The sequence below is a fragment of the Sminthopsis crassicaudata genome, chromosome 4 (assembly GCF_048593235.1).
Source record: "Sminthopsis crassicaudata isolate SCR6 chromosome 4, ASM4859323v1, whole genome shotgun sequence".
Classification (NCBI taxonomy): domain Eukaryota; kingdom Metazoa; phylum Chordata; class Mammalia; order Dasyuromorphia; family Dasyuridae; genus Sminthopsis; species Sminthopsis crassicaudata.
In genome coordinates this window covers 342,547,438-342,572,240 of record NC_133620.1, presented here as the reverse complement: position 1 = coordinate 342,572,240, position 24,803 = coordinate 342,547,438, and the positions used below count along the sequence as shown (strand labels likewise).

Below are 24,803 nucleotides of genomic sequence, written 5' to 3'. Positions count from 1 at the left end.
GATGTGTTTGTTGGATATATAGTGTTTGATATGCTTCAATCAGTGGTGTGTTAGAGCTGGTTCAAACAAGTTCCAAAGAGCTGATTATTAAATTTTTAACATGAGCTTTAGCAAATGCTACAAACTAAGGCTTGATTTGTTGTTTGTTGATTGTTTAGACTTGAGATTATGTGAGAAAATGTTATTAAGACAGATTAAATTTAAAAGTATATCTTACATATGACTTCCTGCCACCACAAATTAACTGGTACACATTTATCAGCACATTCTTGTGTCCTTTCCTTTGGATCTTTGGGTCTGCCTCTGAATATGCTCCATAATTATATTCTGTTCTTAACTGGAAGATGAATGGATGTCCATCAATTGGAGAATGGTTGGGTAAATTATGGTATATGAAGGTTATGGAATATTATTGTTCTGTAAGAAATGACCAGCAGGATGATTTCAGAGAAACCTGGAGAGATTTACATCAACTGATGCTGAGTGAAATGAACAGAACCAGAAGATCATTATACACTTCAACAACAATGCTGTATGAAGATGTATTCTGATGGAAGTGGATATCTTCAACATAAAGAAGATCCAACTCACTTCCAGTTGATCAATGATGGACAGAAACAACTACACCCAGAGAAGGAACACTGGGAAGTGAATGTAAACTGTTAGCACTACTGTCTATCTACCCAGGTTACTTATACCTTCGGAATCCAATACTTAATATGCAACAAGAAAATGGTATTTACACACATAAAAATATATTCTGTTCTTTTAATATTTCCCCTCTAGTATTCCCAGCCTTTTTTTTTTTTTTTTTTTTTTTTTTTTTTGCCCCAGACTCCAGCAGAAGCCAAACAAAGAAAACACTCATACTCCACTAACTAGAAAGTGATAAGAGATTAGTTGCCAAACTAAAGAGCTAAGAAGCATTTAAAGTCTAAGCCAGGAAAGCCACTGCAATTTTATGTGAATTGACTTAGGAAAGAGTAGAGGCATAAGGAAAGAAACTAAAATACCAATATCAGAGGGCTGAGAATTTGGGACCCAGTAGTATAAAAATTATAATTATTGATGTTACAAATTACATATACCATGAGCTCAACAAGTGCTCAATGACTGGGCAATGACTAAAGCAACCAAATGAAAATTAAAATACAAATGGGTAAAATGATGTCATGGAAAAAAAATCCAACAACAATCAAACAACAAAACCAGTGGAGAAGTCCGAAGACCTGGCTCAACCATTCACTCACATAGCCTTGTGTCACTCACAAGTTGAGTTCTATTTTTTTTTTAACTTATAAAATAAGAATAAAAATTAGGTTTGCACAATTTACAGTATTTACCTGCTCTGTGTTTATTCTACAACTATGACCACTCTCCTGAATATTGCTATAGAAAGGGCTACTTGGATCCACCACAAATGTATCTTACATCATTTCCACTGGATTTCCCCTATTATTTGTCAGTCCTTTCTCTCCTTAAGAGTGCTATACCCATTGTTTTAAATGATTTTTCCTCCAAAGCTACCTTTGCCTCCTCACAATTCTCCTTTCATCAGCGGACCTTACCTCACATATTATTGAAAAAACAGGCAATTGTCACAATTTCCTTCTAACTCCAATCCTACATTTCAAATCACCTCCTTGTCAATCCTGCCTCTCTCTTCCTATATTTCAGTCATAGAGCAAGAAATACTCCTTCTTGCAAACTCCTCTCCTGTGCTTTAGATTTCCCCTTTCCCCTCCTTTTGTTATTCTTGCTCTTCAATATTAATTCTCCTTATCCACTTCATTGGTTCCTTCCCTGAGCCAGTTAGGTGTTGCAATGGTTAGAAAACTGGAATTGGTGAGTCAGGAAGATGTGAGTTCAAATTCAGCTTCAGATACTTACTAGCTATTTGATTCTGGACAAGTCACTCTACTTCTATCAAGTTTGGGTTTTCCTTGATTATAAATTGGGAATAATAAAAATACTTTCCCACTAAAGTTGTTTTGAGCATCAAATGATGTAATATTTGTAAAGTGTTTAGCACAGTGCCTCACACATAGCAAATACTTAACAAATCCCTTTCTCCTTCCCTTCCTTTCTTCTGGGAACCAACAACCATGCTCAGATCTTCTTCCAATCCCTTAATACCCTTAATTTGAATCTACTGTTTCTTCAAACTTTCACTTTGTGTCTCTCCTTTTCATTAATAAATTTATGGAAAAAATTTATTTACACTTCTTGTCCCTGTCTCTACTTTCTTACCTCCCATTCACTTTCCCCTTTGTAATATGGTTTCTGATATTATTACTCTCCCTTCAAGGTTGCTAGTTAACTTTTTTGTGGTTTGGGATTTTTTTAAACTTTAACAATTTTTAATTGTATTTTATTTCCCCTTCTAATTACATGTCAAGACAATTTTCAGCATTTATTTCTACAAGATTTTGAATTCCAAATTTTTCTCCCTCCTTTTTTCCCTCCTCTCTTCTGAAAATAGTAGGCAATTTGATGTTATACATGTGCTATCATGTAAAACATATTTCTAAATTAGTCACAGTCATGAAAGAAGAAGCAGATCAAAAGGAAAAAGCCACAAAAAAGAATAAAATGAAAAAAAAAACCTGCTTCATTCTATATTGCATCCATCAGTTCTTCATCTAGATGCGGACAACATTTTCTCTTCAGTTTAAAAATAAAATTTTGTTGATATTTTTTGTTGTAAATCATTTACATCTATCTCCCAGTTTACAAACTTGGTCATTGCAGCATGTGACGTTGCTGGCCTCTCATTCATGAGTTTTTGGAAACAGTTCTATTTTTATGCTTGAGTTCAAATCAAGGTCAGTCTTATCAGTCTGCCTCATTTCTTTAGTTCTCATGGTTTTCACTACCATCTCTATATAGAAAACTTCCAGATTTTTATATCTAGTTCCCAGCATCTCTCTTGAACTTTAGTTTTATGTAACCAACTCCCTACTAAGACAGCTCCAAGCAGATGCTCTATAATCAATTCAAACGCAAATTGCTCAAAACAGAATCCTTTCTCTCTCTTTGTCCCTCCTATCCACCAAGTTTCCTCCTAACTTCACTAATTTAATGAGGGCTCCATCTACTCATTCAGTTTCATCCTGTAAAAATCACCCCATCCTCTCTCATACCTCATAATGAATTAGTGGTTGGCATGTAGTAGATATTTAGTAAAAGCTTAATGACTGAATGCCAAATTTTATCCATTTTATATCGACACTATATCAGACACTATATTCCGTTCTATGCTCACTCCAAAACCATCCATTTCAGTACATTTTATAGGATGACTATAAACAACTTCCTACTCTGCATCCAATCTTCCCCCTCCCTTTTTTTTAAACCCACCCTACCCAATACCATATCTTCTACCAACCTTCTTTCTTTCTCTTACCTTTTCCCCTAGTTTTTCTGTTCTCCCTTCTAATCTGCCCTTCCCTCTCCCTTTCTCCTATTTATTTCTAGGGTTAGATTTCTACACCCAACTGAATAATTAAGTTATTCCTTCTTAGAGCCAAAAGTGATTAAGATCAAGCTTCAGACAATGCTCATCCCCCTACCCTTTTTCTCTGTGATTGTAATAAGTCTTTTGTGCCTGTTTATATGATCTAATTTGTGTCATTATACCTCCCCTTTCCTCTTTTTTCAGTACAGATCTTTTTCCACCTTTAAAGTATTTTCTTTGCTATCATCACATCAGAGTTCATTCACAACCACACCTTCGTCCATGTGATTAAAGTATCCCCCCCTCACCTGCCCATCTTCTCTGTCTCAGTAACAGATTTGTCAATAGTTATAAATATATCATTTTCCCATCTAAGGATGTAAACAGTTTAACCTTTAAATAATATATTTTCTCCTGTCCATGTCCCTTTCTGCGCTTCTCTTGAGTCCTGTATTTGTAGATTAAGTTTTCTATTTAATTCTGGTTTTAATAATAGAAATAATTTAAATCCCTTACTTCATTGAAGATCCATTGCTTCCTCTGAAAGATGATGCTCAGTTTTGCAGAATAGTTAATTCTTGGTTGTAACCTTAGGGTCCTTTGCCTTCCAAAATATGGTATTCCAGCCCTCTGATCTTTTATTGTAGAAGCTGCCAGATCCTAGGTAATTCTGAGTGTTGCAATTTGATATTTGAATTGTTTTTGTCTGGCAACTTGTAGTAATTTTTATCTTGAGATTGTAGTTCTGAAGTTTTGTAACAATGTTCCTTGGAGTTTTCCCTGGGGGATCTCTCTCGGAAGATAATTGATGAATTCTTTCAATTCCCCCCTCTGTTTCTAGAATATTGGGGCAGCTTTCCTTGATGATCTCTTAAAGAATACTATCGAGGCTCTTTTTTTTTTAGTCATGGTCTTCAGGTAGATCAATAATTTTTAAATAGTCTCTTCTGGATCTATTTTCTAGGTCAACCCTTTTTCTAATGAAGTATTTCACATTTTCTTTCATTTTTTAAAATTCTTTTTAGTTTATTGGACTGATTCTTCATATCTCAGAGTGATTAGCTTTCATTAGTTTATAATGTGTAATTTTCTTCAGTTAGTTTTTTAGTCTCTTTTTCCATTTGGTTAATTTTACTTTTGAAGGTATTGTTTTCTTCAGTGGCTGTACACCACCAAACGGACCTTGGAGGCAGCTCTGACAGCAGAAGAAATACTATGGGAGCTCATAGCCTCAAAACAGTAAGGAGTTAGACAACCGGACAGAAAAAAATGGTTTTTTTTTTTTGTTTTTTTTTTTTTTTTGTTTTGTTTCTTGGTTTTTGTTTGTTTGTTTGTTTTGTTTGTTTTTTTGGCTAGCATTGGATGCAGGATCCTATTGAAGTGGATATACATTGTTCCAGATCATAGTTTCAGGGGCAAGGGAAAAATTAGTACTTGTGACCATAGTAGACCCGGAGCCCTGGTTTTAGTTTCAAAGCAGAAAGGAGCACTAGCATTTGTAGCAGAAGGGAGCAAGGTCCTTTCCTAGGCAAAAACTAGAACACAGGTCAGGAGAACAATGGTCACACCACCTTGGAAGTACTCAAAACTCACATAACTCCAGACCTACCTCTGAAAACAGCAGTATAAAAAGTCTAAATCTTCAGTCTAAATTTAAAATAAAGTTAAAAGTCAAGAAAAAGACTGGAGAAATGAGCAAACAACAACGACAAAGAAGAATCAGATCATAAAAAACTACTATTGTGAAAGGGAAGATTAAGAAATAAATTAAGAAGAAGACAATAACAACAACTACATGTAAAGCCTTAAAAGAAAAATGTGACCTGGACAAAGCCCAACAATAATCCTTGGAAAAGCTCAAAAAGGATTTCAGTTTTTATTTCCCCCCCCTAGTAAATGTGTTAATTTTTAATGTACGTTACTTTATGAATCATATCGGAAGAGAAAAATCAGAGCAAAAGGGAAAAACTATGGGAGGAAAAAAAAAACAGAGAAAAAAGTGAACATAGCATGTTGATTTACATTCAGAATCTTTAGTTCTTTTTCGGAATGCAGATGGCTTTTTCTGTCCAAAGTCTATTGGGATTGTTTTGGATTCAAAAAGGATTTCAAAAATCAAATAGGAATGAAGGAGGAAAAACTGGGGAAAGAAATGAGAGTGATGCAAGAAAAATATGAAAAGAAAGTCAATAGTTTGGAAAAAGAGGCACAAAAAATAGTGAAGAAAATAATAATACCTTAAAAAAACCCAGATGATCAAAAAGTAAGTCATTGAAGAAAGAAATTCCTTGAAAAGCAAAATTTGTCAGATGGAAAAAGAGGTACAAAAATTCATTGAAGAAATTAAATCTTTAAAAGTTAGAATAGGCCAAGTAAAAGCTAATGATTCCATGAGACATTACAAAACAATAAAACAAAGTCAAAAAAATGAAAAAATAGAAGAAAATATGAAATAGCAATCAAGAAAAAATTATTTAAGAATTATATTCTTAATAATAAAAGTAGGAGCTGATTTTGCAAAAACAAAACAAAACAAAAACAAAAACCAGTAAAATAGATAAACCACTGGCTGATTTGATTTTTAAAAAGAAAAGAAAACTAATTTACCAATATGTGTGTATGTGTGTGTTAAATGAGTTAACTAATTTGAAAAACAAATCAAAGAGAAATAATCCAAGAATAATAGGACTCTATGAAAATCACAATTTTTTTTAAAAGGCTTTAAAAAAAAGATGCTATATGCCAAGAAATCATGCCCAGACCTGCAGACAAATAAGAATCTGTGGGCAAGATAAAATTGGAATGAATCTATTGGTTATTTCCTAAAAGAAAGCCTTGACTTTCTGAGTTAAAAAAAAGAGGATGCACAAAGCCAGAAAGACTTTGAGTACAAAGGAACCATAGACAAGATCATACAAGATATGCCAGCTATATATATATAAAGAAGAGAAGAGTATGGAAATACAATATATCAAAAGGCAAAAGATCAACTAACTTATCTGGCAAATTTGAGCAAAATCTTACAATGGAATAGACCTTTAATGAAAGAGAGAACTTTTAAGCATTCCTGATGAAGAGAGCAGAGCTAAAGAGAAATATTAAAATGGAGTGCAATCTCCCCAAAAACCCCCGACCCAATTTAACAATATAAATTATTCTCAAAATTTATTAATCATAGTATTTTAGAGTCAAGAGAAACAAAAAGATAAAATGTATAATCAATTAGAAAGAATGACATGATAATGAATTGTTTATATTTTACTAGAAGAAATATATTTCCTCAGTACTTTGTGGTTCATATGCTCTCTGAAACTGTACTATGACTTGACAGTCAAAGAAGGACTTGAATTTCTTGTGATGTACTAAAATATCCATCTGTGGAAAACTAGAAATTAGTATGGCAGAAACTAGACATTGACCCATACCTAACACTGTCCCCCAAGATAAGATCAAAATGGGTTCATGATCTAGACATAAAGAATGATATTATAAACAAATGAGAACATAGGATAGTTTACCTCTCAAATCTGTGGAGGAGGAAGGAATTTATGACCAAAATAAAACTGGAGATCATTATTGATCACAAAATAGATAATTTTGATTATATTAAGTTAAAAAGTTTTTGTACAAACAGAACTAATACAGACAAGATTATAGAAAATTGATTCAAAGTGATAAGATTTCAAGCCATCATCCAACTAATAAATGGTCAAAGGACACGAACAGACAATTTTTAGATGAAGAAACTGAAACTATTTCTAGTCATATGAAAAGGTGCTCAATCACTATCGATCAGAGAAATGCAAATTAAGAAAACTCTGAGATACCACTACACACATCTCAGATTGGCTAACATGACAGGAAAAGATAATGACGAATGCTAGAGGGGACACAGGAAAACTGGGATACTAATACATTGATAGTGGAACTGGGAACGATCCAACCATTCTGGAGATTAATTTGGAATTATGCTCAAAAAGTTATCAAACTGCACGCCCTTTGATCCAGCAGTATTTCTAATGGGATTATATCCCAAAGAGATCTTAAAGGAGAGAAAGGGACCCATATGTGCAAAAATGTTTGTGGCAGCCCTTTTGGTAGTGGCAAGAAACTGGAAACTGAGAGGATGCCTATGAATTGGAGAATAGCTAAGTAAATTGTGGTATATGAATGTTATGGAATATTATTTTTCTGTAAGAAATGACCAGCAGGATGATTTCAGAGAGGACTGGGGAGACTTACAGGAACTGTTGCTAAGTGAAATGAGCAGAACCAGGAGATCATTATACAAAGCAACAAGAAGATTGATCAAATCTGATGGACGTGGCTCTCTTCAACAATGAGATGATTCAAACCAGTTCCAATTGTTCAGTGATGAAGAGAGCCATCTACACCCAGAGAGAGGACTGTGGGAACTGAATGTGGTTCACAACATAGCATTTTCACTCTTTTTGTTGTTGTTTGCTTGCATTTTATTTTGTTTCTCCTTTTTTTTTTTTTCTGGTTTGATTTGATTTTTCTTGGGCAGCACGGTAATTGTATACATATGTATGTATATATTGGATTTAACATATATTTCTACCATGTTTAAGATATATTAGATTACAATTCTTACAGTGCAACAAGAAATTCAGTTCTATACATATATGTTATATCTAGTATATATTACAACACATTTAACATGTATGGGATTGCCTGTCATCTAGGGAAGGGGGTGGAGAGAAGGAGGGGAAAATATGGACCAGAAGTGAATACAAGGGATAATGTTGTAAAAAAATTACCCATACATATGTACTGTCAAAAATTATAATTATAAAATTAATTTAAAAAAGAGTGAACATATATTGGATTACTTGACATCTAGGGAAGAACATGGGCGAAGGAGGGAAATGGAATATAAAGTTTTACAAGAATTAATGTTTTTATTTTTTTTTTATTTTAATAGTTTTTTTTTTATTTACCAGATATATGCATGGGTAATTTTACAACATTGACAATTGCCAAACCTTTTGTTCCAATTTTTCCCCTCCTTCCCCCCCACCCAGATGGCAGGTTGACCAAAATGTTAAATATGTTAGAGTATAAATTAAATACAATATATGTGTACATGTTCAAACAGTTGTTTTGCTGTACAAAAAGAATCAGACTTTGAAATAGTGTACATTTAGCCTATGAAGGAAATCCAAAATGCAGGCAGACAAAATTAGAGGGATTGGAAATTCTATGTAGTGGTTCATAGTCATCTCCCAGAGTTCTTTCGCTGGGTGTAGCTGGTTCAGTTCATTACTGTTCTATTGGAACTGATTTGGTTCATCTCATTGTTGAAGATGGCCATGATCATCAGAATTGATCATCATATAGTATTGTTGCTGAAGTACACAACAATTTCCTGGTCCTGCTCATTTCACTCAGCATCAGTTCATGTAAGTCTCTACAAGACTTAATGTTGAAGAATTGTCCATGTATATGTTTTGAAAAATAAAAAAGCTTTAATAAAAAACAAAAGAAAAAATATCCATCCATGGAAAGGAAAAAATTCTGGAAAATCTTGATCTTTTCTGCTTCTGTTCATGCTATTCCTTATAATTCTAATATTCTCTAATACCCTATATACTGAATTTCTCTCAAAGCCACTCAAATTCCACTTTCTCTTTGACACCTTTATTGTTCATATCCCCAACTAGAAAACACTTTTTAAAAATAACTTTGATATAAGCTTATCATCTTGCATTATTATACATTTTGTTTATTTGTATAAATACTTAACCTTAAAGAAAGGGAAACCTAAGTTTAATTCCTGCCTTTGACACATATTGCATGTGTAACCTTGAGCAAATCATTTAACTTTCCAGTGTCCCAAGCAATAAATTGTAGAGGGGGGTGTTGATCTGTATCAGTAGAGGCAGTTTTCTCATTAAGAACTCTTTAAATAAAGTCATAGGTCTGGCCCAAAAAATAAAGTACAGATGTTTTATACCCTACTAAAGTAGAAGTTCAATGGAGGCAGGAACATGTGTCCTTAAATTTTGTCCTAAATTTTATATTTCCATCTGTATCTAGAAATGTATTCAGAAATAGTAGGTATTTATCAAATGCTTATTAAAATGAATTCAAGAGGATTAAATAATACAAACTTTCCTCAACTTAGAACTCTTCTAATAACAACAAAATTCTAAGTACTTTCCAGTTTTTACATTTTATCAAAGAACTATGCTTTGTGTGTCCTCCTTTGGAAATTAATCATCTAAGGGCCACAAAATACAATGTAAATTTTTAGAAAAATAATGTTTGCAAATCTATGTGCATATATACATATATAGTGGCAGCTAATTAATAATATTAAAGATACAAACTTACTAGAGCCCCTGAAAGTCAATGTACTATGGTCAAAAGATTCACAATCTCAACAAACCAAGCTACAAAATATAGTAGGATGTTAACCAAAAGCATCCAAATCTGTTGCTTAGAAACTGATGTCAAAAGATCCAATTTCTAACTCTGTTCTTTGTATAGACTAAGCCATGAAAGGAAGAGGATTAGACACCACCATTCTGTTTTGCACAGACATCAGTTTGCAATGGGATTTAAAAGACAATCAGTGAAGATTATTTCTTTCTTGCAAAGCTAGTGAAAACTGTCTTCCATTAATTTTTGATCCTTTGAAAACTATAATGTACCACAATTTGCAGTAGGTCATTTTAGAGAAATATAGATCTTAACTTATTCAAACATCTTACTTATAGAACTCTAACCTAGAGATCATTAATTAACTAAAATTAAATTCCACTTTAGTCTTGTTCTTATATTCTTTATAAAAAATAGGAAAATATGTCATAAAAGGTAATAAGAATAGTTATTGACTAAAAGCCCACAAAAAAGTAGAGGCCTTTTTCTATTTTCTCTAGCAATTTCTACCCATAAGAGTTTAAGAATTACAGTGATGTAATCTTTCTATGCACCTATAACACAGACTTTTTTGCTTTCCTTATATCCTTCATATAAAATTCTTCTCCCTTTCATCTGATAAATAAGAATTATAAAGAAAATATAATTCAAAACCATCATTTTAACAGAATTCTAGCCTCGAGGAGAGGGTATGGAGTCTCCACTTCTAAGCTGATGGTATCTGCCAGCTGGTTGAAAAGGTACTAAATTCACAATCAGAAGTTTGTATTTTTTCAGTGGCCTTATTACAGAATGAAAGAGGTAGTTATGTAGATTGATTTCCAATCTTGTTTACCCAATACTTTGGAATAAATGGGATATGAAAAATTTGCAAAAATGGAGCAATGATAATTCTAAATACAAGACTAGTATTTTTGCTGAAGTGTTTAGCCACCCCAATTCCCACCCTCCCAACCCTCCAAAAGAAAAAAACCCCAAAAGCTCAAGCAATCTTTCACTTGGGTTTTATAAAGGAGAGAGGGCAAAAGATAGAGGTAGTAATATACTTTCTATCTTCTAAACAAATGAGTCATTCCTCTTGGTCAGGAGTTGTTAAACTGCGATTTGTGAACTTAAAAAAAAAAAAAAGTAGTTTGATAACCATTTCAATTAATCTCCTTTGTAATTCTATGTAGTTTATTTTATACATTTAAAATATTCTTTGAAAGGCTTCATGGGACTGAACAAACTGCCAAAGGAGTTCATGACACACCAAAAAAAGGTTAAGAATCCCTGCTAAATGTTAGCTAAGGTCAGTAAGTTAACAAAAATATTTTTTATGCTATGTAATTTGCTGTTGTTAATTTTCTTTTTTTTCCTGTTTCTCCTTTCTCTTTAGGGTTTTGCTTATTAGTTTCCCTCTCCTACTTTTATCTAGTTATAACTTTCTTTCCTTCTTTGCATCCCTTTCCATAAAGGGTCTCTCTCACTCAATTCATTATCCATCTTCTCTATTTATTCTGATTCTTGATCCCTATAATTATTTGTTTTCCTTTTCTCTCTTTCTTCACACAATCAAAGCTTCCAAGGCATCCATTCTAGGTTCTCACTTCTAAGTCCCTTTTGCTACTGTCTGGTAAGGCTTAACCCCTGAATTCTCTTTTTCTATTTTGTCTCACCCTCAGAATAATGCCAATTATTTCAGGTGCCACAGAGGACATTGCCCTATGGTAGAACCCTTCCCTAACCATGTTGCTAATTATAACCCATCTTTGATCTTTGCTCTCTGTTGCTGACCTTTTATTTTTCCCCTTCTACATTTGCATACATCTTTCCTATGTCCATGATCTCCCAATGTCCCAGGTGGCAATTGTCCCTGATGATTCCAGCTTCCTTCTTTCCACGCCAACCACATTTTTAGGCACCAAATTGCCCAGGCCTCACCCAGTGTAAAGGCTTATTTTGCTTCATTCATAGGACTATTTATCAGTGTAATGCCCTCCCACCTCTAAAGTAAGGCTTCCTTCCTTTTTCTCTCTTTTCTATTTCTCTTTCATTTCTACCTCCTCACTTATTCCCCCTGTAGGTTCTTTTCTGCTATCACAGAGTTTCCTTTACCCTCACTGCTGACCCTTCATCTGACCTTAGCGCATCACTCACTCCTCTTTATCTCCCTGCTCCTCTCCATTCTTTTTGTGTACCTTCCTAAGCTGCAAAGTAGTCCCACAAAAACAAGCATTCACCTGCAGGCAGGGTGATACTAGTTCTGTCCATAATACTATCACCTATGGTTTTTTATTTGTTTCCTTTACCAGATTTCTGCCTCTATTCCTGTTTTTTCTGTACATTTAGAAAGAAATCTTACTATTCTATATGTTTTCATTGCTGATCTTGCCTGCTATATTTGCTCACTCTCCTTGCATTTCCATTGTTTGAAAGTGTTTAAGAAAGAAATAATCTCTTCAATTTCTGGTATTCTTTCTAAAAATGTTTCAAATTCTTCTTTAGTAATGATTTTTTTTCTTTTATCCTATATAGTTAAGCTTAGACTTAAAGGATAGATTACCCTGGACTGTACCCTGAATTCCCTTGCTCTTCAGAACACATTATTTCATTCTCTTCATCTGTTTTTAGTGGATATGTTATTCTGACGTTCATTCTTTTCAATATGAAGTTCTCTCCTGATGACTTTTAATTGAATTATTAAATTTAACCATTATGTGTCTTAAGAGTTTAGAGCTTAGAGTTTTTTTCCCCCTTAAGATGATCTATGAATTCATTCCATTGGAATTTTATTTTCTAAATTCAGAAGTTTTGGGAAGGTCCTTTCTATTATTGCCTTCATTATGGATATTAAGGATTTTTTTTCTGTTATTTTTCTTCTGCGAAATCTATAATGTTTAGATGTTTCTACTTCATTCTGATTTTAAGGTCACTATGTTTGGTTTACATAATGAGCATATTTTCTTTTAGGTTGATTTTTATATCTGTGTTTTTGAATTTCTAATCTATTGTTCTCTCTTTTATCTGTTTGATGAGGCTTGCCATTGCAGATTCAAGTTTTTATATTCTGCTCATTTTTTTTTCTTTGGTGCAGTAAATTAATTCTGCCCCCACAATTCTCATTTCTCTTTGAAATCATTCAGGAATAGTATGTTGCGGTTCCATTTTCCTCAAATTCCACAGGATCATCTGTATTAGGCCATTTCCCTTTATTTTGTGGCTTATATTCATAAATTCCTTGTTTACTAGACCTAGAGGTCATATTTCCTTCTATTCTATTCTTCTTTTTTCTTGATTTGTCTGTTCAAGGCCTTTGAGGTTTCATCTTTCTGAAATTTTTAGTACTTTTAGTCTTTACCACTTTATTCTTCACTCCCTGACTTCTTACCTTATGTTTTCCTTCTTAAAGCATTTCAGGCTCTTCTCATCCTGGGCAATACAGAGTTCACGAGTCTGTCTTTGTCACAATTGACTTCTGAATGGTTAAAACTGGCCTCATCTAGATGCTATGCTCTTTCCCTCAGGTATTATGGAGTACTACACAGTATCCTGTTCTGATGAACCTATCCTGTCCCTCTGTTCCTTAGTTCTCTAACTTGGCACTGGCAGTTCAGAGTCTGTTTTCCCCAAGACCCCGCAGTTCAGAACTATGTAGCACTGGTGTTTTTGTGTTGCTGTCTCTGGTAGGTGTTTGATACTGAAGAGGCAAAGTGTTAAGGTCTGCAGCTTGGGACTGGGATCTTCAAGACCCTGGAAAGGAGGAGAATTTTGATTTAAGGATGAGTTTCCAGTAAACCTTAGGTCTATTATTATGTCTTCACTGAGATGCGAGAGGAATGCTGAGTGAGCTCACTGTCAGCATCTGTTCCTGTTTTTTTTTTTTTTTTTTTTTTTAACTTTTTTTGGGGGAATTATAGGTATGCTCAAGACTATGGAAAGATCTTAAGTTATTTTTAGTGATTCATTTCTGTTTTGGAGGGACTTGAAAAGTTGTAGGGAACAGAGAAAATATCTAGTTTGTTATCTTGATGCTTATGTGATCCAGAAATCTAGCTATATAATCTTACATATTTGATTTAGTCTGTATGTATCTGAAAGCAATAAAATGAGGATTTTTCAGGTTAAGATGGCATCATACGAGGTCACAGAGAAGCCCAATTCTCTAATATAGGCTGAAAAAAGTTCAAGAAAAACCAATAGTGAAGAAATTCAAAATGAATTAGAAGTCAATCTAATCTAGAACTGAACAAAAAAGATAATCAGAAGGAGGTGGGGTGAGGTAGAGGTCTTAACTAGAGAAGTCAAAGTCACATCAGTGCAGAAGCAACTGAGGCAAGGAGAGAGTCATGTTGGGGAGACTAGCTCCAACTACAGGGGCCTAAAACTGACAGAAGTGGGGAAAGGAAAAGAGTATAAATTCCTACCAATGGATCTCAATCCATCTAGTACTCTAAACATGAGCATCACAAGGCAGCATTAGCTCAGTCAGCAATTGTAGACCTGGAGTCAGATCGTGGCTCTAGTAGACTGTCAGAATACATCAGGGATAGAACTGCTTTCTTAAGAAGGCACTACAGAGGGCAAGGGGGCCTGCTTGTACATTCCTCAAGTACTGGAAGCCAAAACAGAGCAAATTCAGCACCTGGACAGTAGCCTCAAAGAGCAATACAAGAAGCCTGAGAGCAAAGCGATTTTCAATATCCTACTGCAGGCTATTAAAGTTATTGCAAAAAAAAAAAAAAAAAGGAACAAGCTCCAGACTGAGAACTATACAAAGAGAAAGGAAAAAAAGACTAATAGAGGTCTGAAGACAGAATGGGCAACCTGAAAATGAGAACCAAGTCAGGGACTGAGGCAGAGGGTGAGGCCAAATACTAGTCTCCTGCTTCTTGGAGGATAAGTGAAGAGGAATTAAATACTCATTTGGGGGCCATGCTACCATAAAAACCATGACAATACTACCTAAGTTAACTTAGAGATTTAGTGCCATATCAAATGACGAATAATTTTTTTTAGAGAACTAGATGAAATTAGAAAAAAAAATTCATGTGAACAAACAAAAAAATCAAGAATCACATGGGAGATGATGAAAAAAAATGGGATGGAAGGGAGTAAAGCAGTACCAGATTTCCAACTGTGCTTCATAACTGGAATCATCAATACATATCAAATACATATAGACTAAATCAATACTGGTTTAAAAAAATGAAAAGTTGATCATGGAAACAGATTAAGTACACAAGATTCAATCAATCAATCCACAAACATTTATTAAGCACTTACTATATACCAGACACCATGATAAATGTTGGGGATACCCAAAGAAAGCAAAAACAATTCCCTCTAAAAATTCTACTATCTAGTCATATTGACCGAGTTACTGTTTCTCAGACATGACACTTCTATCTCCATGCCCTTATGCTGATTGCCCCCATACCTGGAATACTCTTTCTCCACCTTAATTTCCTCAGCTTCCCTCAAATTTGGTTGAACTTGGACCTTCTGCAAGAGGCCTGTTCCTGCCCCCCAGTTGCTAGTGCCTTGCTCTTTGAGGTGATATTCCATCTATTTTGTGCATATACCAAATGATTTTCACATCTGTCTCCTTTATTATGTCAAATTCTGGAAAGGCTTCCTTGGTATCTCCAGCATTTAGCAAAGTGTCTGGCATATGGTTAGTTTTTAATAGGGAATTGAAATAAATATATAAATATAACAGTAATTCCTCAATAAATAAGTTCTTTATGTTTGAAGAGAACCAAAATGACATAACTTAAGTCAAAATCAAGTTACATTGTGCTAACTGTGACTGATCAGACCAGTATAATTTCTGAAGGATCTGTTACAGGTTAGGCACAAATAATCCATATGAACATTTGGAACTAAAATTTATAAAGTCTTTTCTCAAATGAAAAAATACAGGCTATCAACAAAATATGAAAAAAATGCTTCAAATCTTTAGTAAGAGAAATGCAAGTTAAATAAACTCTGAGGATCTAGCTCTCATCCACCTGTAAGATTATTAAAGATGACAAATAAGGAAAATTACAATTGTTGGAGGGAAAAGCATACTAATATACTTCTGATGGAGCTGTGAAAAGATCCAACAATTTTGGAAACCAACTTGAAACGATACTTGAAAAATCACTAAACTTTATATATATTCTTTGACTTAGTGATACTCTTAGAAGAATGTATATGCACAAAAATACTTATAGAAGTACTATTTTATGGTACAAAGAACTAGAAAATAAATAGTTGTCAACCAGGAAATGGATAAACAAATCATGGTATATGAATGTGCTGGAATATTACTGTAACCTAAGAAATGACGAAGGACTAGATTTAGAGATACCTGGAAGGATGTGGGTGTGAAGTTAGCAGAACCAAAAGGGTTTTGTTTTGTTTTTTAATAAAGTGAACACAACATAAAAGAAGACAGCTTTGAAACATTAAAAATTATGATCCATACAATAACCAATCTTGACTTCAGAAGACTCATAAACACACTTGCGGGAGAGGTGATCCATACATTTCTAGACATGAACATTAAAACATAAATTTCTTTTGTTTGCCCGCTACAAAAAAGAAATTGCATTGTGTGTGGGGCAGAGGCTGAGATAAGACAGAACATCAATAGAATATTTTTAAAAATAAGCCGAGAAAACCATTCAAAAGGAGACACAAACAAGCAAGGCAATTTTGGTGATATTTTAAATATAATATATATCAAAAAGAACAAGCTATATGTAGATTTACAAGCCCCATTTTCAGGCCTTTTTTATATATGGAAATGATGATAATATGTCAGTTCTTAAAAATTTTTTAATTACATTTAAAATTTTTCTCTAATACCATTAATTCAGGTGGGCTTCTCTATAATTAATCCACATGAGTGAAGTTTTCTATAACTCTGAATTCTACAATCTACAGCCTTTGGAAAGTATTAAGAATTCTCTAAACGTGAGCATTCAGTCACTATTTCCTTAATAAGAAGTTAAAGAAATTACCTCCCAAGAATTGTAAAACATGAAAAGTTACTCATGGTCTGAAAAGTCAACATTTTAAAATATCTCCTTCCATTTATGAAAGAAAAGGGCCAGTGGTGGAAGGTAAACCAGAAATATCAAAGAATGGCATTGGTATTTCCCTTTCAAAAAAGAGAAGATCTTTTACAACCTGGAAAATTTAGCATCTTAGGACTGGTTTGAGCCCTCAGGCCTTTGTCAACCTATCATTAAGCAACAATGTGGAAACTATTCACAGGGAGAGATTTTGCAATATTTCTAAAATATTCCTGAGACACCTTTGTTTCATTCCTTTCTCTGCTATGTATTTAAGTTACAGGGTAGAGAATGTTTATTCCCCTTACCGCTTTCCCCTAAATAAAGCCAAAAAATAGAAGCAATCTGGTATGATTCTAATTTTTTTTTTTTAAATAAAGTTGGAGCAGAAAGACTTTTTTTTTTTTTAATATACCTTTAAGGTATATGGAAGATCCAGACAGTGTGAATCATAAGCCTGAATAATTTTGAGTAAGCTTGTATAGACACTTATTTTTATATTCTTTGGCCTTCTACTCAAACTCTACCTTGAAAGGCTTCAGCAACTTAAAGATTAAATCATAAGTTATTAAGTCATTAATTTAACTATTTAAGCCTCTAAAATCAACACACATTCCCTTCCCCCTCAAGTCAATTTGCAAGAGATTAAAATAATAAAAGTGATAATATCTTACATTTACAAAGGGCTTTTGATCCTAGCCCAGCCTAAAATAATTTGGTAAACTTTATAGAAAAGTAGGACTCCCTCCACCCACAGCTCAGAAAAAGATATATGTAAAATAGGAATAGGCATCTACTTAAAAACCTTGGCATAAACAACATCAGAGAAGAATAACTATTGCTTCTGAACATTTATATGAGACAAGATACAAGGAAATGCAATTATACCAAAATGAAAATTGGCCAGGATTAATTTTTCAGTTAGATGGATTTTATAATGAATACAAGTTTGCAGAGCTTTTTTTCATACTTAATCCTTCAGCTAAATGATACACAAGAGGTACCAAAATACTTCTTGGAGGTCCTAATTCATTGACTGTCTTAGAGAAATAAGAACCATCTCCTCAGGAATCACTAGTCACACAGCACAACTATCTTCTTTTTAGCACAGTGACTGAAAGTATGTAGTATGTGGTTAATAAATACTTGTTCACTTGAATTGTTGATAAATCAAACAAAGTCAATTAGAGAAATTAAGCAATACACTATGCCTTCAATGAGTGACACTGGCTTCCTTGTTGTTCTTTGAACATGGCATTCCATCTCTCAACTGAATTTTTTTCCATTGGCTGAACCTCATGTCTGGAATGTCCCTCTTTCCTCAACTCCTCCTCACTTCCCTGGTTCCAATTTTAGCTCAAGTCCCATCTTCTGTAAAAAGCCTTTTTAAAAGTCTTTTTAAATCTTAGTGCCTTTCCTCTGAGACTTTCCCCAGTTTATCCTATTTATATAATTTTTGTACAAAGTTGTTTGAAGTTGTCTCTCCTATTTGATTGTGAGTTCCCTGAGAGCAGAGACTATGGTTTTTGTTTTTTTTTCCTTTCTTTGTATCCACAGCACTTAGTATTTGGCATAGTATAAGTGCTTAAGAAATGCTAGATGACTGATTCAGCATGATTTTTTAATTTCCTTGTTTTGTTCAGTAACATGTAAGTAGGAACTCTGATTTTCCTCATCCTAAGGTATGATGCCTCTCCTGGATCAGTGACTTGTTGGGTGAGGGATTCATGTAGCTTAATGAAACTATGAGCTATAATGTAACTCCTAAGACAGACAGGTCAAAATGAAGAGTTCAAACAAGAAGTGACCTACTGGAGAAGAAAATGGCAAATCATTCTAGTATCTTTGCCAGAAAAATCCATGGACAGTATGAAAATGATAAAAGATATAACACATCATAAAATGAGCATTATCAGGAAGAATAAAGCAGCTGGGTCAAAGCCAAAATGAAGTTTAATTGCAAATGTGTCTGGTGATAAAAGGCAAGTTCGATGTTGTAAAGATCAATATTGCGTAGGAATCTAGAATGTAAGATCTATGAACCAAGGTAAGGGGGATATGAAACAGGAGATGGGAAGATTAAACATCAATAGTTTGAGTGTCAGTGTACTTAAATAAACAGAAATGAGAAAATTTAATTTAGGCCATATTCCTTATGTTATTAGTATTTCCCTGTTGGGGAATTTACTCATGTTCAAAGTCTTTAATGGAGTTTTCTTCATCCTGAGTTCTCTGGTAATTTCAACTTTTGGGTTTTTCCCTATTATATTCTCCTACTGTTTACTTTCTGGTTCCCTCCCCTTTGATGGGACACTCTTAGTCATTCCCCATATCCAATCAGTTCACAAATCTCATCATTTCTTTCCCTACAACATTTCTTATATTTGTCTGCCTTTCTCTACCCACAAAGTCACCACATGCTAATTCAAGCCCTCATTACCTTTCACTTAGTATATTCAATAACCTTCTAATTGAACTTTTTATCTCAAGTGTCTTCCCACTTACTTAAATGTGCCCAACTACCAAAATGATTTTCCTAAAGTACAGGTCTAATTATGTCATTTCTTTAATTCACTAAGGCACAATAGACACCTATTGCTTCTAGGATCAAATATAAACTCTTCTTTTGGATATTTAAAACCCATTCCTATCTTTCCATTCCTTTAGCATATTATTCTCCTCCATATACTCTGCTATTTAACCATGCTGGCCTACTTGCTGTTGTTCACACACACAAAATTCCTTTTGTTCTCTTCATATCATTACATTGTCTGTTTGCCATATCTGAAATGTTCTTCTTTTTTCCTTCTCTTAGAATCCTTGACTTTTTTTAAAAACTCAGTTCAAATTCTAACTTCTGTAGGAAGCCCTTCTTGGTTATCTCTACTCCACCACAGCAGTTAGTGCCTTCTATTCCACCTATTCTACATGGATCAATTTATGTCCATATTATGCTCCTCCATTAGAATATACATTGCTTATTCTTGTGCTTCAGAAAAGCATAAAAAGAAAATTTTAAAAAGTCTTGTATCTTAGGGTATCAAATCAATGTTAAAGAAATTGCTTAAAGTTATAGGAAGAAGAGATCTGGGTTCTGGGCATTAAGAAGGATAAATTGGGAGAGGGTGTGGATTGACCATAAGAGAAGAAACATGGGATACCTGAAAGTGAAAAGTTGTGGATTTATCACATTTAAACTTGAGAGGAAGGGGATAGTCAATTATCACTTAATCCAGTGAGAAAAGAGATTTAACATAGCATTAGTGATAGGAATTAGGGCTAGATTAGGGTATTCCAGAAAGAAAACTGATCTGGTATCTGTTCTGGTGTTTAGTGGATCTTCCTTGTACCTTACATTACAGATGCCAGGCTCTGACTCTCTTAGGATGCAATTAAGCTTCCTTACACAGAAATAGTATCTTATTCTCTCCAAAACTCTCTAAGGGAAATGGGGGTAGAAGGAGGACTGTGTTGGTAGTAACTAGTTGCTGTTATATATTATGGGTATGGAAATGGGCTTAAATATGGAGTAATTATGTTGTGTTCCAAAAGTAGGTACTACTAATGCCTTTCTTTGTACCCCCATGCTTGGCACAGTTTTTGGCATATATTAAAGACCTAATAAATGCTTGTTGATAATAAGCATTTACAAATAACTATAATTCAAATGAGTCCATAAGTGAAAAGAAATGCCTCCCTCCTCCATCTAGCTGTGAGAAATACAGAGAAAATGCTAACCTTTCTGAAGGAGGGGAAAGCTTCTGGGAAGAAGCATCATTTCAGCTGGATTTTGAATGTAAAGATTTCAGTAGGCATAGGAAGAAAGCTGTCCTCTCGGCATGGGAAACAGTGTGCCATGAAGTTGGTATCTTTTTTACATTATATAACTGAAGTTTTTTTGGTTTCTATAAAATATCTTTTGTTTCCTTGGCTCTTTGAACATTTTTTTTTTTTTTACTAACACAAATAAGGATTCCAAAGTTCTGATACACATATACTGAACAGATTTAACTCTTCAATAGTCTACAAATAATTGTTTAGGAATAATCAAAATAAATCTAGACCAAAATCCTTCCCCAACAAGCTATTCCAGAAATATAAGTAGAAACTGTCTGCCACCTACTGAGACAAAAGCTCAATTTCTCACATTTCATTTTTCTTCCATTTTCCATTTTCTCTCTTCTACCTATTCCTTAAAGAAACACTGAGGTAATCTTGGATCACATTATTTACCAATTCTTGCTCTACAAGCAATGATGAAAGAAAGGCACATAAAATTACTTTACTAGGCAGTAAGTCAATCCTTAAGACTATTATCCCTCAAATCAAAATATCCCCACACATTTCCTTGTCTTATTGTTCACATCCCTATAAAGGCAAATAAGAGAAAATGGAATTAAGCTGAATAATAAGTATAGCTAACATTTATATAGTGTTTTTTAAGATTTGTGAAAATCTACTCATATTATCTCATCTGATCCTCACAATGAGTTATATATTATTATCCACACTTTACAAATAATGTAACTAAGGCTAGGAGTAGGTTAAGTTACTTGAACAGGGACACAACCAGAGCCAAGTAGTGTCTGAGGCAGGATTGAAATTCACATGTTTTCTGTGCAGGGATGTCGTTGGTCTTATTGAAATACCAATAAAGACATTGGCTTCCCGACGGTAAGTGGAAGTCCCCATCCTTGGAGCTTATTATTATCTTTTCCACTCCCTCTCCTTTTTTCTTCAAAAAATAGACAACCCATTCTGTATGACTGAAATTTTCACCTTCCTGAAGATAAGAAACTGAACTAAATGATATCCTAAAGTCATTTGTCAGCTCTTTGATTCTATGTCTTTCTATTCATTGATACTTGAACAAAACAGGTTTTAGCTATGCACATAAAGAAAGTGTACAAGAAAGAGAAAACAGCTTTAAGTTGCCATTAAGACTATGAATCACAGGTAGCATCCAGCCTTCCTCATTTAGGAATCATTGAGAATACTCTCACAATGCTACTTATCTACTCTTCAATTTGACTGTTCTTTGTTCATGTTCAGATAATCTGGTTTGCAGATCTTAGTGTGGTGGGTTTTTTTTGTTTTTTTGTTTTGTTTTTTTTGTTTTTGTTTTTGTTTTTCATTTCAAGTGCCTGCCCACCCTCAAGTGCACAGTCATGGACACTTCTGCAATGCCCATCCCTTCTTCTCTTGTTCTTAGTGAATGTATACTCAAAAAAATGAAAAATAACTTAAATATCTACTTGAAAAAAGTTAAATCTATTGTAAAATAATCACCTAAGTGTACTCCAAAGTTAGTTATTGATAACTTCTGAAATATTCAAACTACTGATTCCCAAATTACTTCAGATACTTTGCAGGAGACTATATTGTACTCAAAAAGCATCTTGTTGCGATACTAGACATATAAAGCCATATGAAATTAAAGCAAAATTTTTGATACCTTCTTCATGGCTTGACATTTGGCTGTTTCAGAAAAGCCAATCATTTTATCTGGGGAACAGATCTTGATGAAGGGGAAGTTGGATTCCTCAGAAATCTTTGCTGCTAAAGCCGTCTTTCCACTGTGAGGAGGGCCTGAATAAAGATACAATACATCAGCCAGGATAGTAAAAAAAAATGCTGGATTAAGAAGAATAAAACAAAGCTTAAACATTTATTATCAAGTACTGAGACCTTAAACTAGTCTCTAACATTTCCTGCCACTCTATCACAGCAACACCTATATTTAATAAATTTATGAACATTTCTCCCATATATGGATATAAATATGTTCCCTTTTATGGTCCTTTAAAATTTTTTTTGATTAAAAAATAAAATGTAAGTTTTCTATATCTTATTACTTCCCTCCCCCATGAAAATTTTTTTAAGTTCCAATCTATATCAATGCTTATCATCAAAGGTTTGCCAAACTACTTGTTTCTAAAAATTTTATATCCCAAGTGAAGATTGTGGGGAAAAATTTCTTTCCCAAAGATGACTTACTGAAAGTAAACCTTTCTTTTTGATGAAGATCAATTACAAAATTCACATTTATCTTTAAAGACTAAGTTAATATAAAATTTGTTGAAAGACCTTTTTTTAAGTTCTAAGATGCTAATCAGCCAACCTTCCTCCTTAGAAGATCACTTGATACTTGTGGTGCTTCAGTTTGTAAAATATTTCACATGGAGCTTACTTGGCCCACACTACAAGCTTCTTATGGAAGGTTAGGTACTTATATTGTAAAAATTTCTATTTTTCATTTAAGTAAATGTAGGCTAAATGACCAGTTCAGAATTATAGTTAGAGATCATACAGCAGTACAGTCCAGGTCCTTTGACACTAAGTTTTATCCATAAGATTATTTAACTTTCCCACATCTATCATAAGTTATGGAGTTTATGATTACAAACTATGAAAATCTCTCTAGAAAGGCACACAGGGTACAAGTGAATTTGTATTACTGATAAAAAGTAGGTATTTGACAACTTTATTTGTTTATGTAAGCTAAACCCTTGAGGTTCCACAAGAAAAAAAAAAATTTTTCAAACTAATATCCTTCACAGTACTGATAATCCAGTTGGAAAGACTAGAACTTAAGTGAAAAAGGAGTTTAGTGGGAGATATAAATGTTATACTGTGAAACTATTAAAAGTAACAAAATTTAAGTTATATGCAATATGCACTTATTTTAGATCCTAAAGTCTCAGATTAATTTTCTAAACCCTACTAAATATTCACAAAAAAGTTATGATTCTGTATCACTCATATGCTACTTCTTGCTATTATCGCTTCAGCTCATCACCTTTTCTTACCTTCCAAAAGAACGCTAACCAATGGTGTTCGGTCACTGTTTTTAGTCTGCTGCACCAAGAGCTCGCCATCTTCTAGCACTCTAGTGACTGGGTCACCCCATTTGATAATGCCATTCATGATATAACTTGCATAATCCTCCTGGTTTGTTCCAAATGCCTGTTTTGGAAAAGGGCAGTTCAAAGAACAGTAATCATCAGAATGGGGGAAAAAAAAAAAAGAAAAGAAAGAAAAGATTTAAAAGGCACAGGAGATCATTAGCAATTACCAATGTACAAAAGTGCTCGTACTATCTTGAATCAATGTAACATGCTTTAAAAGCAAAAGTCTGAGTTGTAATTGCCCATTTACTTTTTTGCCCCTAGGACAAAAAAAAACAACCCAAATCTGACTTTTAGTGATTTGGAGTGGTTTCCAAATGTTTTTGATCCTGCATCCCATTAGAAAAATATTTCTGATCACATCCTACAATATGTTTTTATGTACTTATGTACACAAATATGCATATATCATATATATTTATCCATATATTTACATATATGGATAATATAACATAATGTATATATTTATACATGCACATACTGTACAAATATATGTACATTATAAAACAACAAATAAAATTTAAATTATTTTATTTATCAAAAGGAAAAACATATCTGTGCTTCCCAAAACATATTAGTTAATAATAATATTTTCAGTGAGAGCAACGTCAAATAGACTCCATTATTTTTTATTTAAATCTTGAAGGTCTGATTCTTTGTTCAATTTATTTCAATCCTTAGTTTTAATGGCTAAGAAAAAGTCTCACAAAGATGCAAAGATGCAAATGGAAGAACACTGCACTTGTTAAATCATGATACTTATTTTTTCAAATTACTATCCATCAATAAGTTTAAAACAGGTGTTTGTTGAAATTTGGTTAATAAATTATCATTTTGACTTTCCTCTTCATGTGGGAGATGCCTTATCAGTCAGTCAATAAACATTTAAGTAAGTATCTGCTACTTGCCAGTCACTGTGCTAAGCACTGGGGAGATTAAAAAAAAAAAAAAAAAAAGGCAAAAGATAAGTACTTGCCCTCAAGTGGC

General features: G+C 33.6%; 1 protein-coding gene across 2 annotated transcripts in view; it reads right to left on the bottom strand.

Annotated features, from left to right (window-relative positions):
* NSF (N-ethylmaleimide sensitive factor, vesicle fusing ATPase) overlaps window positions 1-24,803 on the bottom strand; it is a 192,112-nt gene that overhangs the window by 57,925 nt on the left and 109,384 nt on the right. For both annotated transcript variants that reach the window (XM_074260997.1, XM_074260998.1), the window contains 2 exons: window positions 23,718-23,874; window positions 22,364-22,497 (listed from right to left, as the gene is read on the bottom strand). In XM_074260997.1, coding sequence (XP_074117098.1) covers window positions 22,364-22,497; window positions 23,718-23,874 — 291 coding nt within the window. The remainder of the gene's footprint in view (window positions 1-22,363; window positions 22,498-23,717; window positions 23,875-24,803) is intronic.